This window comes from Hydra vulgaris, chromosome 14 (genome assembly GCF_038396675.1).
Source record: "Hydra vulgaris chromosome 14, alternate assembly HydraT2T_AEP".
Taxonomy (NCBI): domain Eukaryota; kingdom Metazoa; phylum Cnidaria; class Hydrozoa; order Anthoathecata; family Hydridae; genus Hydra; species Hydra vulgaris.
In genome coordinates, this window is record NC_088933.1 from 16,952,501 (window position 1) to 16,972,319 (window position 19,819).

The 19,819-nt window shown below is 24.4% G+C and overlaps 1 protein-coding gene across 2 annotated transcripts in view; it reads left to right on the forward strand.

The window, feature by feature from the left end:
• The window catches only part of LOC100198127 (uncharacterized), a 32,821-nt gene that overhangs the window by 1,472 nt on the left and 11,530 nt on the right, over nt 1-19,819 (forward strand). The window contains exons 2-7 of one of the 2 annotated variants that reach the window (XM_065818436.1): nt 4,174-4,360; nt 7,266-7,347; nt 7,419-7,519; nt 13,370-13,477; nt 14,012-14,558; nt 15,624-15,693. In XM_065818436.1, coding sequence (XP_065674508.1) covers nt 4,175-4,360; nt 7,266-7,347; nt 7,419-7,519; nt 13,370-13,477; nt 14,012-14,558; nt 15,624-15,693 — 1,094 coding nt within the window. In that variant the 5' untranslated portion in view covers nt 4,174. Of the gene's footprint in view, nt 1-4,131; nt 4,361-7,265; nt 7,348-7,418; nt 7,520-13,369; nt 13,478-14,011; nt 14,559-15,623; nt 15,694-19,819 lie in introns of those variants that run through there. The other variant, XM_065818435.1, reaches the window with a different exon arrangement.

The following is a 19,819-nucleotide window of genomic DNA, read 5'->3' on the forward strand; positions in this document are numbered from 1 at the left end:
ATTATTATTATTATTATTATTATTAATATTATTATTATTATTATTATCATTATTATTATTATTATTATTATTATTATTATTATTATTATTATTATTATTATTATTTCTTTGTTAATTCTTTTTATATACATTCAAATTAAAAGTTTAAAGTGTGTTCTTCCATTTTGTTTGTAAATTTATTTGTTGCAGTACTTATCTCCAGATTTTGTATATTCTTTTTTTTAGTACAAAATCCCCAGATTTTGTTATTCTTCATGAGAAACATGGAATGAAACATGAGAAACATTGTTATTCTTCATGAAAAACAATCATGAGATGTAAAGAGGGTTACAAACAAAATCGGAATATTTGTGTTAACTTAAAATGGTGTCATTATTTGATCAGCATTGTGGGTACACAAAAAATCTTTCTCTCTGATAAAGTTGGTCTCTTAATTTTGATCTTAAACCTGAAGATCTCAAAATTTTTCACAAGCTATTTGGTGAAATAACATTCTCACCACCTCAGTACATAAAACAAGGCTTTATGAAGCAGATCATAAAAAGCATTGCCGAAAAAAATGGCAAGCAATTCCAAAAAAAAATTGGTGAGCAATCCTAAACAAAATTGTGATCAATCCCAAAAAAAATTGTGAGCTATCCCAAAAAAAATAGTGAGTAATCCTAAAAAAAATTGCAAGTAATCCTAAAAAAAATTGCGAGTAATCCTTAAAAAAATGGTGAGTAATCCCAAAAAAAATCTTTAAAATGCTACAAAACACCAATGAACAAAAATGTTTCAATAAAAATTGTTTTAAAGAAAAAATTTTAAAGGTTAAATAATTGATTTTTTATCTAAAAAAAAAATAGTAGTCTTAAAAAAAGTTGTCTGAAAAAATGTCTAAAAAAAGTCATAAAATCTAAAAATGGCTGTTAAAAGATTTTGAATGACATTTTTTAATAAAAACTTATAAGGTTTTTATTTTTATTATCTTTTTTTCACCAAAATATTTTTGTCATATTTTTAAAAGTTGTTGCTTGACAGCCTCCATTTTTGTTTTATTTCTCTACCTATTAGTATGTTGTTTAATTATTACAACTTTACTCCTTAATTGATTTCTTTAGGCACCTCAATGCCTGACTTTTTTTAGCTGAGATACAATATTTTTAGATGTAGTACATTTTTAGCTGAGATACAATATTTTCAGATGTAAGTAACATTTTTAAGGAAAATAAAATTTAAATTAAAATAAAATAAGATTTTAGAGATTAGAAGTTTAGCAAAAAAAAAAAAAATTTCTTTAGTTTTTAAGAATAATATTACAGAAAAGCTTTTACAACAACATTGGTGGCAAGTAGTATAGATCTGTGTTGGGGTTGTAGCATGCAGTTCGAATCTGTGTTCAGGTTGTAGCATGTAGTATGAATCTGTGTTAGGGTTGTAGCATGTAATATGAATCTGTGTTTGGGGTTTGCTTCTTTTTAGTCCTGATAGGGCTCATTGATCAGATTGAAAAGTTTTAAAATTCAAACATGTTGAACATTATATTGGTTTTAAAATTCAAACATATTGAACATTATTTTGGTTTTTAAATTAAAAATATAATAGGTAAATCAGTGATGTCTAAAAATTAAACACTTACCCCAGGAATTGCTGTAGCATGTACTATTTTCTTTCTTACAAACTTTTATGTATGATATAATAGATCATACTATTTTTGGAGTATCATGATTTTGACCATACACTGACGTATCTAGGCCAATTTTGATACCGGTATGGGTGCCCTAATTTTTAGCCTATTCTTGAGCTCTAAGTATTTAAATACTTGTATAATACTTACATAAGTTCGTTTTTTATAGAGTTCAGAGGCTATGGTTGACTATTTAGTTGTGACTGATATTATAAAAACATGGCAAAATTCAAATAAAAAAGCTCTTTGAAAACGTAACAAACTTATTCAAAAATTAAATACTTTTAAGGAAATATATAACTACTGAAATCATAAACAATAATATTTATACTCTTTTTTTAAGTCTTTTTCAGTGAAGAAGCTAAAACCATTTTTTTTAGAACTGAATTTATAAAGTTTGAGTAGTTAGCAAAATATGTTTTGAAGCAAAAAAACATTTTTCAAAATATTTTTACTGCCAATTAATAAAAAAATTATCTGAAATGGTAAATCAAAAATAAGTCCTTAAAACACAAATGAGGTTCATTACTACACCCAAAACATATAAACTACGAAATAGTTCTATTGCTTTTAACATATCAAATGTCTAGTAATTTTTCTAAGACTGGATTTGGAATTTGTTGAACTCAGTTTAAAAGTACATAATTATTAGGAATAATGGTAATACAAAAATTATTAATTTCTTCAATAAGATTTTTCTTAAACATTTTTAGAGTAATTTTTTTTTTTTTTTGAATTGCTTACGTGATACAACAAAAGTAATATTTATGAGTTAGTTTGAGTTACTTCTGTTAGCCAATTAAAAATTGTTTTCCACTACTTAACTGTCTTCGTAATATAAAACAGATTGGTGTATACAATCACAATCTTTCATGGAGTGATTGTACTAATGAGTAATTTTGGGCTTTTCCTTGACTCCACAGCAAAAAGATACTGCAACACCCTTTTTTGAAATAGCTACAACTGGTTTTTTTATCTTTTTCATCTTACCATTGAATGAGAAGAATTCCAGATTCACTGCAAAAAACCTTTGTTTGTTAAAAGAATTCCAGATTCACTGCGAAAAACCTTTTTTGTTAATGTATCATTCTACAACCTTTTTTTTGAATTGATATCATCTGGAAAATTGGTAATTATTTTGGTGTGTTTCACTTGTGAGTGGATCATTTCTTTTGTAGTGTTCAATTATTCATGTTTTTAAGTGGTAAGAATAATTAAACACTACAGAAGGGATAAAACTCTCTTATTTATAAGCATCTTCACTCAAAAGAAAAATGTTTTACTTATTATAGTGATAAATGTTTTCGACTTTGAATCATACCAATAACAAATTAAATTAAAAATTAAAGAAAGTATTCATATAGGATGGGAAAAACCTGATATGAATTAACAAGTAAATCATGTTAAAATGACTCTTACCATTTAAAATAATTTACCGGTTCTTTTGTTATATTTGACATTTGTTAAAATATTTTTTAATAACTCTTTTTGCATATATATATATGTGTGTGTGTGTTTGTGTACATGTGTGTGCATATATACATGCACATATATAATAAATGTGTATATATATATATATGTATATATATATGTGTATATATATGTGTGTGTGTGTGTATCTGTGTATATATATATCTATATATATATGTGTGTGTGTATATATGTGTGTGTGTGTGTGTATATATATATATATATATATATATATATATATATATGTATATATATATATATATATATATATATATATATATATATATATATATATATATATATATATATATATATACACATTATAATAACGGAAGCACTATTAGACACTACTGTTACTGAAATTACTGTTATAGGTTGTAAAAAAAATCGTTAATGTAGAAAAAGTGTCTAATGGCACTAGAGTATATATATATAAATGTATATATAAATACATGTGTATATATATATATATATATATATATATATATATATATATATATATATATATATATATATATATATATATATATATATAGTTATATGTATATAGATGTTATATATATGTATACACCTAATATATATATATATATATATATATATATATATATATATATATATATATATATATATATATATATATATATATATATATATATATATTATATATATAGTTATATGTATATAGATGTTATATATATGTATACACCTAATATATATATATATATATATATATATATATATATATATATATATGTACATGTGTGTGCATATATACATGCACATATATAATAAATGTGTATATATATATGTATATAATGTGTATATATATATGAATATATATATATATATGAATATATATATATGTGTGTGTGTATATATATATATATATATATATATATATATATATATATATATATATATATATATATATATATATATATATATATATATATATATATATATATATATATATATATGTAAACACACAGAAACATAAATAAATTTAAATGGTCAAAACACTCTTAATTATATAGAATGGATGAGAAAAAATTTGAAATATGGCTAAAGATTCTCGAAAAATGGGTCGGTCAGATTGCATGTAACTCTAATTCATTAATTTACTCTGTTGGAAATCAAGCTTCCATCACAAATAGTTTAAAACAACATGAACAAGATTTATCTGAATTTTTTGTGTTATTAAATAATTGGCTGCTAAGTCAGGTTATAGTTATTTTAGTATAATTTTTTGGATACAATGCATTATCACACTTTTATTAGATACAATGAATTGCAATATTTTCCAGTTTGTTCCAAAACCTTTTAAGGTTTTAAACCCTAACTTGATACAGCTTTTCCATATAATATTGTATCTGCTTTTAATATTTCTGTAAATTACTTAGAAGCTAAAAAGCATACCTTTTTTTGTTTTGCATTTTTCTCAAATACAGTGGGGTACAGAATAATAATCTCATCTGTAAAGAAATCTTCAAACTATTTTTCAAAGTTCGTTGATCAAATTCTATTTGTAGATCATTTTTTTAAATAAACAAAATTTACATGAATTTATTTATACTTTATTTAACTCAAATTATAAACCCGTGGTGCACAATTATAACCTTTAAAACCGTTTAAACCCGTGGTGCACAATTATAACCTTGTTATCTAAATTGCATCAAAAGCAAAAAATTGCAGTAAATTCCATTTTTAAATTAAATTTATTATATTTTAAAATTATAAAATACATTCTAATGAATGCCAAGAGGAATTACACTCCCCGATGAAGAAAAAAGCAAGATCGAAGCCTACAGGTCATTGTGTTTATCAAACAGGGCAGTTGCTTGCAAACTGAGACACTCACCATGTTTGATCAATAATTTTGTAAATGATCCAACAAATTATTGCACAAAGCATCGAAATGGTAGAAAACCTATACTTACAGCTTGCCAACAGCGATAAATTGTGCATGGTGCTAGTAACCATACAATCTCTGCGAGACAAATAGGTGCTGATTTGGGATTGAAATGCTCAAGATGGACAGTGATTTGTGCAACTAACAGTCAGGCGTTCTTAGATATGCAAAAAAACGCACATCTCTAGCACTAACTGAAACGCACAAATGCATTTGTCTTCAATGAACCAGAGACCACATGACTTGGGGAAAAGAATGGCGAAAAATTGTGTGGTCCAATGAAAAAAAGTTCAATCTTGATGGTCCAGATGGTATGACATTAGAAAAGAGAAATTATTTTCAAAAAGAAGGGCTATGGGAGGTGGAGGAGTAATGATTTGGGTGCATTCGATTATTTTGGAAAAACTTTGATCGGTTTTATTACTACTAAATTAAATGCTGAAGAATATAGAAATTTGTTTAATGGTCATTTGAATGATATTTTGCAAAAATTTGGTAACACCAATTTTATTTTCCAGCAAGATAATGCTCCAATTCATAGAGGAATGTCAAATATCTCATGGTTTACCAGCAAGAAAATTAAATTATTAGAATGGCCAGCATTTTCAACTAATTTAAATCCCATCGAAAATGAATGGGGCATCTTAGCAAGGTCTGTTTATGCAGAAGAGAAACAATATTTGAATGTCGATGAGTTGAAAAAGGCAATTATAGATGTTTGGAAGAACATATCTCTTGCAGATCTTAGAATTATTTATTATTTGAAGTTATTCAGAATGGCAGCAATAAAACAAAGTATTAGTAATAAATTCAAATTGCAATACAAAAATTATGGAATTTTGTAGAGTAAAATTGAAACGAGTTTACAATTTTACACCATTTTTCTAAAATTTTCAAGTCAATGAAACCAGGCTTTATTACAAATGAAATATTAATCAAGTAACGTGTTAATTAATTATCGTTTAATTATTTATGAGATCTTTGATGAGAATTTTTGGTGAGATTATAAATTTGCACCACACTGTAGGTGTTTTTCTGACTTAAGCTCTAACTTCAAACAATATATTTCAAAAAATAATTCTATGGCTTTGAAATTTTCAATGCATGCTTAATTAATATACCTATGTCATTTACCAAAATCAATATTTTGAGAAGTTATGGCCCCAAAACTCAATGAAACTCCCCTCTTTTATGACCAAAAAACTGTTTTTACTAAAAAAAAAGTTGTTTATAAAACATTGGTAAAAAATATGTTAATGATTTTGGTACATATTTTTAACTTATTAACAAGGAGTATTTGAGCCACATTTAAGAGATTATTTTTAGGTTGTTTTAAAGTTATTAGGTTTAGAAAGAATTATGAAACCCCATCAAATTTAGGTAAATATTGTTATAAAACCACCTTAAAATATAGGTCTTGTATTATTTACAAATTATAGTCAGAGACTTTATTTTCAAACTGAATCTACACAAATTCTTTTAGTTAAATCAATTAACTGTTCTTCCCGAGAAGTTTTTTTTTCTCTATTTACGCAACAGAAACATACAAACAAATAAAATCCTTCTCCTATTTTCTGAATACAGTTTTGCTTTTTTTTTTTTTTAAAAAAAAAACAACTAACAAAGCAATAAAAAAAAAAATGAAAATAATTGAGTACAACAAATTACAATTGTGACAATAATTTACAATAATTTAATTTACTTTTTAATTTGAAATATAACATTTAACTTATTTTTTGTAATCTCTTTTTAATCTTAGAGTGTCCTAAAAAACATTTTTGAAAAATATATGCTGCCACCCTCTTAAATGTGTTCTATATGATAAAAAATTTTTGAATAAAAAATATTTTTAAAGATCCCTTAAGACCCATGAACATTTAATAAGTTCCTAATATTGTCAAAAAAAAAGCTCTTTAAAAGATGTCCCTAATAATAATGTGCTCAACTTGTTTCTCCGCGCAGGGGATTTGTTTATCAAGGTCTGTGTTTCAGAGTTATAGAGTTGAGAGAGGGTTGTAACCACAACTAAAAGTAGCCTCCTCAACTGCAATGGCCTTAATGGCCTCAGGGAGGTGAAATAACAAAAAAAAGTAAAAAAAGCTTTCTCGACTGCAATGGCCTTAATGGCCTTAGGGAGGTGAATTAACAAAAAAAAGAATATATATATATATACAAAAGATAAATTAAAATTAATTTTATCAATGTAATAACATATAGGCATCAATCAATATTACACGCTTAACACTTATTGCAAGATTTGTTTCATTGTGCTGTAAGATACCTGTGATTCTTTCAAAAGGTTTGTAAGGTTGTTTGTATTTCATTGTGTATCTTAGATTTTTTTTTTTATTATTATTTTGATTTTTTAAGATATATTACTCAATGGCTTATTGGATGTAATGGTTACTCTGTCTTTTTGCTCACGGTCAATCTGTTCTGTTGAAAAGAAAAAACTATGCAATTATATTACAGTAATTTTTTAAATTATATAATTTATTGCAGTAATTTTTAAATTATGCAATTATGTCACATTTATTTTAATTGTTTAGATTTAAAAAATTACATTTTAAAATTTTAGTATAGTAATGTTTTTATTTTGGTATTCATTTTAAAAAAATGCAGTTTTTATATATTATTCTTTTTAAAAAAATACAGTATCTATATAAAAATATATATTTATATAAAATTGTATTTATAACTTTACATTATTTTATGTATTTATTCTCTTAACCTTTTTATAAATTTAAAACTTTAAACATTACTATATATAAATATTTTGTATTTAAACATTACCATATATGAGTTATATATAAGCGTTATTACACTGTAAAACATTACCTTGAAAATTATGGTACTATGCTGTTACCCATAAGTGCCATTGTACATTGTAGCATTGTACCAGTGTTAGTTGTATAAATGTAGTCAGTGATTCTTTTTTGGTTGAACATTGTAGTTATATTACACTAAAAGACAGGTGTTTCACAGTAGAGTATTGATGTATATATATATATATATATATATATTATATATATATATATATATATATATATATATATATATATATATATATAATTTTTTTTTTGTAAGTAAAGTTTTAACCCTTTATTGTTCGCTGTTGCCATATGGCAACAAATACTTTGAATTGATTCTAATTGATTCCAGTTCCGTAAATTATCAATTTAGTGATATTTTTACATAAATCTAACTTCGTTTTTCTTATTCTAGTCAATGTTGTGATTGTTGCGCTAATTGAACTTGGGGTAAATTTACCATATTTTGGGGTTACTTTAGTAAGCAAAAAGTACATGCAACTTTTTGCCCGACTAAACTGATAATTAACTGAAATTCTTCTCTCCTTTTATTTTTTTATTTATTACAAGTGTATAGTTGTTTTAAATGTGTTAAAATTAGGGTCTGTGTATAAAGCTGAATTAAAACTGGGGCAAATAAAATTGTTGCCGTACGGCAACATTAAACAATAGCGGCAGTATTTTTTAATCATTATTGTTTTTAATGTCTTATTTCAAAGTATTTATTTTATTACATAATTTTACTAGCTAAGTTAAATCATTATTATATTTTAGAAAAATAAGAATTGCTGCAGATATTGTCTGACTGGTTCAGTCGTGTATACTGCACCAAGTGGAAATTATGTTTATGTTTGACAGGGGGGGAAAAACTGTTTTCAAGAATTTCATAAAAAAGAATGTTAAGCACAGAGTTTTTAAGATCAAAGGATGTCATTGTTAAAACTTAGATTAGATTCTCTTTTTATTTTACATAAGCTAAATAGGTTAAATAAGCTTCTTTGATTTTCACATAGTCAATCTGACCTCTGCCCCCCACCCCTCCCCGAAAACTCCTTGCTGAGTTAAATATATTTCCCGATGTAGTAATTACTTTATGATTGAAAATAACATGTAATGTAAACAAGTTTTATTTAATAAGTTCGATATATAGTTTGCTAACATACTTAAACATAATGGCATGAAAGCAGTCTTTTAAAATTTTTTATCTATTACCTTTATCGTTCAATGTTGCCAAACAGCAACATTTAAAATTTAGGTGTTACTGTACTTGAAAAAAAAAAATTTTTTTTTTTTCATATCTTTATTATATTCATTTAAAAAAACTATTTAAATAATTTTTTTAAGAGTTTTTTCAATATTCGAACAATAAAGGGTTAATGAAAACTCAGAAAGTTATAGATCATATTATTTACTGTTTAGTAATTTGTAATGTTGTAAATAATATAGTTGTGAATATATTTAATATATATATTTAAACAATTTTTTAATGTTTTTTTTATAAATCTATTATACAGGATATGACATTCAAACAATATTTATATATTTTTAATTATGTAAGAACAAAAAATGAAATAAAAATACATTAATAGGTAAATGAGGTCTATTTAGCTATAAACTTAAAATAAGAAATTAAAATATATTGAAATATTATTTCAAATAAGAATTAAAAATAAGAATCAGTTACAGATTTTCAGAGGTTAGTGTTAAGATCAAATGTTAAAAAATGGCAACCTGGTTTACTATTATTATGTATAAATGTTAAAAAATGTTAAAAAAACTATAAATGTTAAAATATGGCAACCTGGTTTAATATTATTAAAACTTGTTTTAAAATTTCATTGTAGTTTATTTTCAAATAAGTATCTGGTGTAAATTAATGTTTACAGCCAAGATATTATAATAACAACAGTGAATATTATAACAATGTGAATAACAACAGTATTACAATATGAAGCATTTTAATTGTACTCTACCATATTTGTCACTGTATAGTACTGTGATTTTTGCTTAAAAGTTTTACAGTTAATTTGTAAACATTTCTATATATATTAGTTTGGACCCAGAGACCTGGTAATTTGGCTGTTTTACTGGGTGCCCAGAGTTGGCCATTTTGTTCCAGTACCTTGCACTGGGTATCTTAAAATAAATTTTCGAAAAATATTAACCCAAAGTGCTGTAACTATTTGTCTAAGTGGTACTCTAAGTTGTGTCGAAATATTATTAACAGGATTGCTTTTAGTTTAAACTTTTTTTTTTTATTAAACTTTAATTATGTGCCCCAAGAAGTCCTTATGGTCTTGTCACAGAGCACCGCGGATGAGCATTAAATTGGAAGTTCACGCCTCCTTCCTAACCAATGTCGCAAAACTTGCCCAGATGTGGGGTTTGAACCACGGATTTTTTGTTTCTGAGGCAAGTGCGCTACAACACAGCAGCTGTGTGCTGTGGTTGTGCACTAACCCTGACCCTAACCCTAACCCTGACAAACTTCAATCGATAAACTTCTTGATATAGATATAAGAGTGTTATGGAGTCACCAACCACAAAGTCTTATTTACTCAATATAGATATGTCTCACCTAAAATATTTTTAAAAATATATTTTTGAAAAATAATCAGAATATATTGCAAAAAAGAAACTGATTTATACAGATATTTGAATAGTTTGTTTTTATTTTGTGAGAGAATTTTTTCTCACAAGAGTTTTTTGAAGTTAATAAAATTAATTTTGACTTTAAAGGTTTTGCTGTTTTTGGCATTAGCAACATCAGACAGCATGTCGTTCCAAATACTAACAACCCTGAGGGAGAAAGAATATTTACAGACATCAAGTTTAGATTTTAGTTTGCGTAATTTGAATAATTTACATAATTTATTAAAGAAACTTGATATATTTAGGCAAACTTAATTATCGCAAATTAATCAGTGTTATTTTGTAAAAACAGTTCAGCGCTAGAGATTTCAGAAGCTTTTGTTCCAATCTTTTAAATGGACCCGATGCCAGGTATTCGGACTTGGACCCGGTATTCTCATGCAGTACCCAGAATTGGGGACTTGGCATAATCTGGTTCCGGCACATCTCTAATATATAATTTTAAAATTAACTTTATAAAAAAAGTAGTTATTTTGGATTTTACTGTGTAGAAATGACTAATGACAATTTTTATATATTTTATTATATATATATGAATATATATATATTATATATATACATATATATATATATATATATATATATGTATAGAAATATATATATATACATACATACATATATATATATATATATATTTATATATATATATATATATATATTCATATATATATATTCATATATTTTTATATATATATATATATATATATATATATATATATATATATATATATATATATGTATAGAAATATATATATATACATACATACATATATATATATATATATATATATATATATATATTTATATATATATATATATATTCATATATATATATTCATATATTCATATATATATATATATATATATATATATATATATATATATATATATATATATATATATATATATATATATATATATATATATATGAATATATGAATATATATATATGAATATATATATATATATATATATATAAATATATATATATATATATGTATGTATGTATATATATATATTTCTATACATATATATATATATATATATATATATATATATATATATATATATATATATATATATATATATATATATATATATATATATAAAAATATATGAATATATATATATGAATATATATATATATATATAAATATATATATATATATATATGTATGTATGTATATATATATATTTCTATACATATATATATATATATATATATATATATATATATATATATATATATATATATATATATATATATATATATATATATAGATTTTTAAAATATATTTTTTATAAAATGATGATTATTTTTCCAATTTTTTAAAATTTCACTTCTTTGAGACCCCTTCATGGCATACTTTTAAATAAAAAAATTTTTTTGGCATTTTCGTTCAGGTTATTTTAAAAATTAAAAGAGATTTTTAAAATTTTTTTTTTAATTGAATCAAATCAAATGATTACAATATAAGTTTATTATAAAATAGTAATAATAATTGTAACTTAAAATATTGATAGGATAACAAGTGTTGATATGTACCAAAAAAATGTGGCCAGAATAAACAAACCACAACAACAAAATTAAGAAACCATAATAAAAAAGAAAGTTTACAAAACACACAAAAATGCACACAAAAAAGCAAAATAAATATTTTATTGACATCCTTTAGCTTTTAAGTTTTAATTGATCCATTTCATCATGGAGTTCACTAAATTCTGAATAATATTTTTTGGAACATTGTTCAGTTATTTTGTTACTTTTTTTTCAGCTGGTCCAAATCTTTTATTTCAATTTTATTAAGATTGTGCTCTAACCAAGCCCACATATTATCTATGCAATTGAGATCTGAACTATTGACAGGATACGATATGATTTTAATTTTGTTTTCTTCAAGCTATTGCTTGCAAGTCTTAACAGCCTGACATGGAGCATTATCTTTTTGGATGATAGGTCGAATATCTTTTAGGAAAATGTTAATGCATTAAATATTTATCCAATATGTTTAAATATCTTCGAGAATCAAGCCTTCATAGTTCATGCAGACCCAGATGCCTATACTGCCAATACCTTGATTTGCTCTATTCATATATCAATCTAAGTCCATTTTCTCATGTGGTGTTCTCAGTGTTACTCAGTTTTGTCTTGAATCAACCTCAACATCTATTTCTTTGGTGAAAAGAGCTTCATGCTCATAGACTAAATTTTAAGAGCATATAACACCTTTTTTTTCTTGCTTGATTCTGATGTTTTTTCGATAGACACAGTTTTTTGCAAACAGCACTAGCAACAACACCAGAAGTTTCTTACCATTTTCGACTGAGATCAGTAGATGATAACTTTTTTTCTCTATTCGAATAAGTGAGTGCTCATTTTTTTCAATTTAAAATGTTGGGTATTCTAGGATGCTGAAAATTTTCAATTGTACTGTATTTGTGATATCAGTTGATTTTTCTGCTTACAGTTGCATGTGTTGTGTTTAAATGTTTTGCAATTTCTCTCATTGGGATGTTTTGTTTATTGATTGGTATGATTTCTCTCATTGGGATGTTTTGTTCATTGATTGGTATGGTTTTATACTTTGTTATAATATTAATAGTTTTTCCAGTCATTGATATACAAACGACCATATCATATGAATCATATGAATATCTATATTTTTATGAATATCTATATAAAACATGTTATAGTATAAAAAAGAGTATTTTTTTTATAAATATATTGTTGTTTTTGTAATTAAAAAATTGTTTTATAATAAGGTTATTTGTTGTTTGTTTTAACCAAGTTATTTATAAACAGTGTTTGTATCTTTTAATATTTGCTAAAAAATTTAAAATAAAAATTTTTTTATTTAGCATAAACTTCGTTCATTAATTAGTTTTAAAGTTGAAGAAGTTGGTTGTTTTTTATTAGAAGAATTTGGAATCAGTCGAGAAGAGTATTTTAAAGAACATTTTTTTCAAGTAAACTTAATTTAACATTAAATAGTGTATATAAATATTTAAAAACTTATGTTTTTTAAAATTTTCTTGTAAGTCTCTTAGTAAAAAACTCATATTTTATCATATTTATATTAATAGTTTATCTTTTTTTAACTGCTAAGTTTTTCTTTTTGACCAAAGCTGTTAAGTTTATCTTTCTATACTTAGCTTAAAGATGTGATAAAAAAATTTTTTTTAAATTTTTATGTTTTTATGTGGTAATTATGTTCTTACGTAGTAATTATGTTGTAATGTGGTAGTAAGATAGTGATAGAGTGTTATGGTTTGTAAGTAAGAAATTCCAGTTTCAATTCTCACGTCCCATGTTTGTTGTTTGTTGATGTTTGTGTTTGAAAGGGTTGAGAGACTAATTTTGACTGTAATGACCCCCTTCACCTTCAAATTAGCTATTAAAGTTATTAAGAAAATTATTGTTCAAAATTTTTATGTTTGTTTTTTTCTAGCATATAAAAGAATATTTCAAATGAATTAAGTTCTTTCTCATTATTATTTTAGATATCAAAAGAATTCGCTTATGTTTTATGTAAAAACAAAAATGAATTTGAAAAAGAAGTAGAAACAAGCATAGGCATTCTAACAATGCATAAAGTTTTTGATGACGATCTGTTTGTTATAATTTTAGAAGCTATTCTTGCTAATCTTAAAGATTCAGAGATTCCAAAGATCAATGAAAATATTTGTGCACTTCCTCAATTGCTTTTTTGTCAAATGTCTTTACCTGCTTTAAAGACATACTATGATATTAATTATTCTGCTTTTGAGAAATGTACAGAAAGTCTTATTGAAAAATGTATCTTAATATATCCATGGGCTGATTCAAATGAAATTTTAGACTGTTTAAAAAAGTCACGTTTATTAGAACTTTCTCTTATGGATGGTAAATATGCATATGGTGTTAAGCTTATGTTAAAAAATGTTCTTTATGAAATTGGTATGCATCCATCATTGGTTACACTCTTGCAAATTATGGTTTTACAAATTGGAGAAACATTTTGCTTAGGATGTGAAATCTGTAATATGATAAAGACTATGAGTTTGCAGGGTAATATTTTCATTGTTACTTTTTGTTTATTTTTTTAAATGTAAATCTTATTAAAGTCCTTTTTCTGTGTTTTTTTGGCCTTTATGATTTCTAATGAATTAAAAAAGCTGTTTTTTTATGCTTAGATTTCAAATGAATTAAAAAAACTGTGTTTTTATGTTTAAATTTCAAATAAGTTAAAAAAAGTTTCTAAATAAGATTGAATAAGAAACTTTTTCAACCACATAAATCAGAACACACACAGACGAACACACTCACACACACAGATGCGCACACAGACGCACACACACAAAATACAATTAACTCCCACAATATGTATAATAATACACATATTAAAATGTAATAAAACAAACAACAGTTTACAGGTGTGGTGCTAAACAATCAAACATCTGTACAAACACTTTCATCTCAACTTGAGTCTTCATCATCTCAAACACCATAATCTATGCCAGTTCCACCAACACTAGTACCACCAGCACCAGTACCACCCACACTAGTAGCTGCACCATCTTAACCGATACTTTCTATCTACACTAACAACATCTAGCATCATGTGTCATATAGCATTATCTTTTTGTTAAGTGTTTTTTTAATTACTCATTGGTTTTATTCTTCCCTAATGTAAATGTAGAATTAATTTTTTTTTATCAAAGTTTTTTGAAAATTAAAAGAAAAAAAATATTGGGTTTTTATATATTTAACTGTACACCTTAAAAATAAAAAAATATTTGGTTTTTATATATTTAACTGTACACCTTAAAAACAAGCAAAAAATAATAATTCCTGTAAAAAAATAATTAATTAAAATTCATAACTATTTCATTTTATTTTGTGTTATAAAATTATTCTTTTAGTTCAGTGAAAATATTATTTTTTTGAGTTATTTTATTTTAAAACTTACTGTGTAATGTCATTTAACTTTTGAAAGTTTCTGCTTTTTAAAAAAAATTATAAAAAGTTAAGAAAAATTTTTTTATAAAAATTTTGTCCAATGTTTATAAAATTTTAATATTTATACGATAAATTTTTTTTTTTTTAATTTTTTTTTGGCTTCTTTTTTAAAAGATCAATGCAATAATCTCATTGGTTTTGGTTTATTTATCAAGGAACATTCTACAAAACTCAAACAAAAAAAGTAAATTTTAAAGACTCAATACTCAAATGTTTTTATTCTAAATATTTTTATAGTTTCTTAATAATTGTCTAAATAAATAAAAATTGCATTAGATAAAAAATAATATATTAATTGTTATGAATTGTTATTAAATAAGTAAAAGATTATAAAATAAAAGTACAAATAATTTTGTGTAAAATAATTTTGTGTGGCCCTCCATAACCAGATCTTTTTCTTTTTTTACATTTGAGTAATTATTTTTTAATATATAGATTTCTTAGAGTTTATTTATTTTGAGCTAGATTAGTTTTAATATTTGTTGTGTTGTAATAAGAACATATTATTTTTCAATTTTAATGTATTTATTTTTTTAGTAAATAGTTTAGGCAATATGTGTGATAAAAAATAAAATTAAAATGTATTGGGGTGTGTAAATTCATTCATGTTGTTTTTCTTGAAACTTTTTTTTGTAAAAAAAGTAGTTCATTCAAAATTCAAAGTATTTTCTGTCACTAGCTACTACCTTTTCTCTTTTTCTGACAGAAAACAAATTCCATGATAAAAAAAACTTTTGAGGTAATATTTATTACATATCAATATATCAACATTTCAAACTCCTGGCAATAAAAGTTTCTCTGATTACTGCTTTGCTGTCTTTTTATAACTGTAACTGCAATCAACTTTATAATTTGTTACTTAAGTAAAAAAAATGTTGCTGTTTATAATTTTTGCCACATACATTGCAAAAAACATTTTAAAAAGTAAAGAAAAATACCAGAAGAAGGCTTTTTTGATTTTACAAAGTTTTTTTGATAGTTGATGAAATAAAAAAATTATATCATCAGTTGCTCATTTAGATGAAGTTTTCAATTGAATGGCAAAACATGATCCAGAATCCAAATCAATCTCTATGCTATATGTCATGATGAAATGCTTAAATGGTGAATTAAATTTAGTAGTTTCTGTTACCCCTGTCCACAAACTAACATCAATGGAACCTTTTGTTATAAAAAAAGTTGCTTTTATTTTTAAGATGTATATCTGCAAAACTGCAATGTATATCGCCAATACTGCAATGAATATTAGCAATACTGTAATATTGTTATTATAGTAAATGGCAAAAAATTATTCAATTTAAAGTTCTTGTCTTTTAATTAACAATCAATTTGCTTTAGAATTGTACTTATTTACTTGAATATTTTTTACATAATAAAAACACCTTTAACATATAAGACAGTTGCATAACATTTCTTCAGGTATTTTTTGGAAACTTAGGTTTGTGTATTTAGTATGTTTTGGATATACTTGGCTATGATAATATTTACCCTCTTATAAAGAGTTATTTAAAAACAAATTTGGACATTGAAAAATGGGCCAAAGAGACCTAGTTATTTTAAATAAGTTAGCTTTATCTGTTTGATATTTTTTATAAAAGCTTTTCTGTAAGAAAACTCTTAACAAGTTCATTTAACTAAGTTGTTTTTACTGTTGAGTTAGGCAAATAAATTATTAAACCTGTTGTTTGTGCCAGAAATCGATACTTAATGCAAATGGAAACTTATAGCACAAAAGGTGATAAAAGTATAAATGGTTTCTATTCACATATAAAAAAAAAAAGCAAAAATGGCCAATATATCCATTCAAAACAATAATTCCAAAGATAAAAAATATAGAAATTTACTTGAAAAACAAAAAACATTTTCCTTGAGAAAAAATAAAAATATAAACGTTAATAAAAATTACAAAAAAATATTCAATATAAAAAATATTCAACATAAAATAGTAACAAAAGTACTTATAAAAACAATTTCAAATTGAAACATTGTTTCATTATTATATAGCTTTTTGTAAATGGTATGAAGATTATCGAACTTCATTTTAACTTTTTGAATACAATCAACATTCAGAACATTTTTTAAATTCTGCTATGTAGGAACTTTCGAAAATTAGTCGTAAGAGAAGGAATTCGACCTAAAAATGAAACAAAATTATTAATTGAATACACATTAATTTGTTATGTACTATTTATTTATTTGAAAACTTAAAAATGTGACTAAACAGATAAAAAATAAGAAACTTACTTTGTGAGGCTGTTTTTCTTTTGTGAAAGTTTCAAGATTTATCATTGCAAGCTTGGATTGACAACTCTTTTTAAAAAAACAAGGCTAAAAATAAGTGAAAAATAAAAATTTACATTAACTCATTTATACAACCATCATTACCAGGTTGCTCCATTCTGAATGACACCGCTGAATTAGGATCATATATGTTTAACTGACAATATGTGGGTAGAAAACCTTCTTCAGGCCTTAAATTTCCAACACAATGCATATTTTGCCTATAGACCCTAAAACAGAAAGGGCCATTATTTGAGGGAGGAGCTATTTTGACTGTGAAAAAAGCAAAAGGTATAGAGGAACTATAACTCCTTAGGTGTTTAAAAAAATTTTGATTGACAGGATGATCAACATGGTTTCCTGTCATTAAATCAGTCAAAAATGGTGGATATGGAGAAAGAGGAGCTAATACAACTTTTCCTGAATGGCAGCACAAAAATGAATTTTATTCAAAAACTTCTTTGCACCACAATACTAACAAAAATGGTTTAATTCTCTGAGGTAGTTACTCTCTATAGCAATATCATTTCTTGCTATGCGATGCATTTATACTTACTGAGTTTTTGCCTAGTCTGATATCTTTCATTTCTACAGCAATTTATCTCAGCTCACCTAGGCTCATCTCTTTCATTACTATGGCAATTTATCTCAGCTAGCCTAAGCTCATCTCTTTCATTTCAGCGATGGTTCAATTCATTTTGTTAAGCCTGGTTTCTTTCATTTTGATGAGTCTAATGATTTCACTTATTAAATTATCAGAATAACTAAGCATGAAATGAGTGTGTAAAAATGATGCTTGATATAATAAAAGTTGAATTTTTATTTTAAGATTGAACTTTTAGTTTCTTTCTTAACTTATCTAAAATATAAATTGTAAGCAAATAAAACAGAGCCATATAGTTATCTACTTTAATTTTCTACTTCTACTCTTTGTCATATTTAAGTTAACATGATAAAACATGTTTTAAAATAATAAAACATGTTTTAAAATAATATAGCAATGTGTAAAGATAACATATTTCTATCAAGAACTTATAGTAAAGTTATAAATAAATTGATATCTTTATAACTGAGCAGTGCTTTTTTTCTCTTAGAATGCACAGGAACAGTGTTTCGGCACCTTTTTTTATATATATATATATAAAATTACATAAATGAACTTAGTTCATTTTTAAATATTAAACATTTTTAATCCATAAAAAATTGGATGAAAAGTTCTTTAAATTGAAAATGTAAATAATATAGAAATATCTTAAATAGTCAATTCATATATTACTTTATATCCTTAATGACTGTCTTTTTTTTTTGTTAAAAAAACAAACATTAAAAGTTAGATAAAAGGTAACAAAATTTAAACATCAAATAACCTATGAAATTTTAAAGTTCTTTACTTTTCTAAAACAACAAATTAATCAAATTTAAATAATTAAATAATAAATCAAAAATTGAAAAATTAGTTTTTAAACCTAAATTGTCTCATAATTTTTTAATCTTTTTTTTTCTTGCATATTAACTTTTTTATCTTGCATATTAACTTTTGCTTCAATAACATAGAGCTTTTTAGGAGTTGTAAAGATCAAGTAAAGCTATTTTGCAGATATGGAAACATTTCAGCGCTGAGTTTCAGAATCTTTTTCAGTAAAAACTAAATTTGCTTGAGAAGAATTTTCTTTAATTTATTTTCTTGTTTATTTTTGTTCGTTTTTATGATGCCAAATTATTTTTTTGTCCGAACATCGGTTCCACAAGCATTTGCGTTTCTAACAAATTCTGTTGTTTCTGTGCAATGTTTGTCTTAATATCTCATAATGCCTTATAATGATTTTTTAGAACACAAACTTTTACGCTATTTGGTACAGCAATATAAAAATATAAATTAAACAAAATAGCACAAAACTAAATATGAAAAAAATCACCAGTTTCTTTACGGTTGACTCTCCGGGTCAAAAAAAAAAATCAAATTAGGTGCAAAAGAAACACAGGACTTAACAATGTCAGTTTTACCTTCTGCAGACAATTACCAGCTGCAG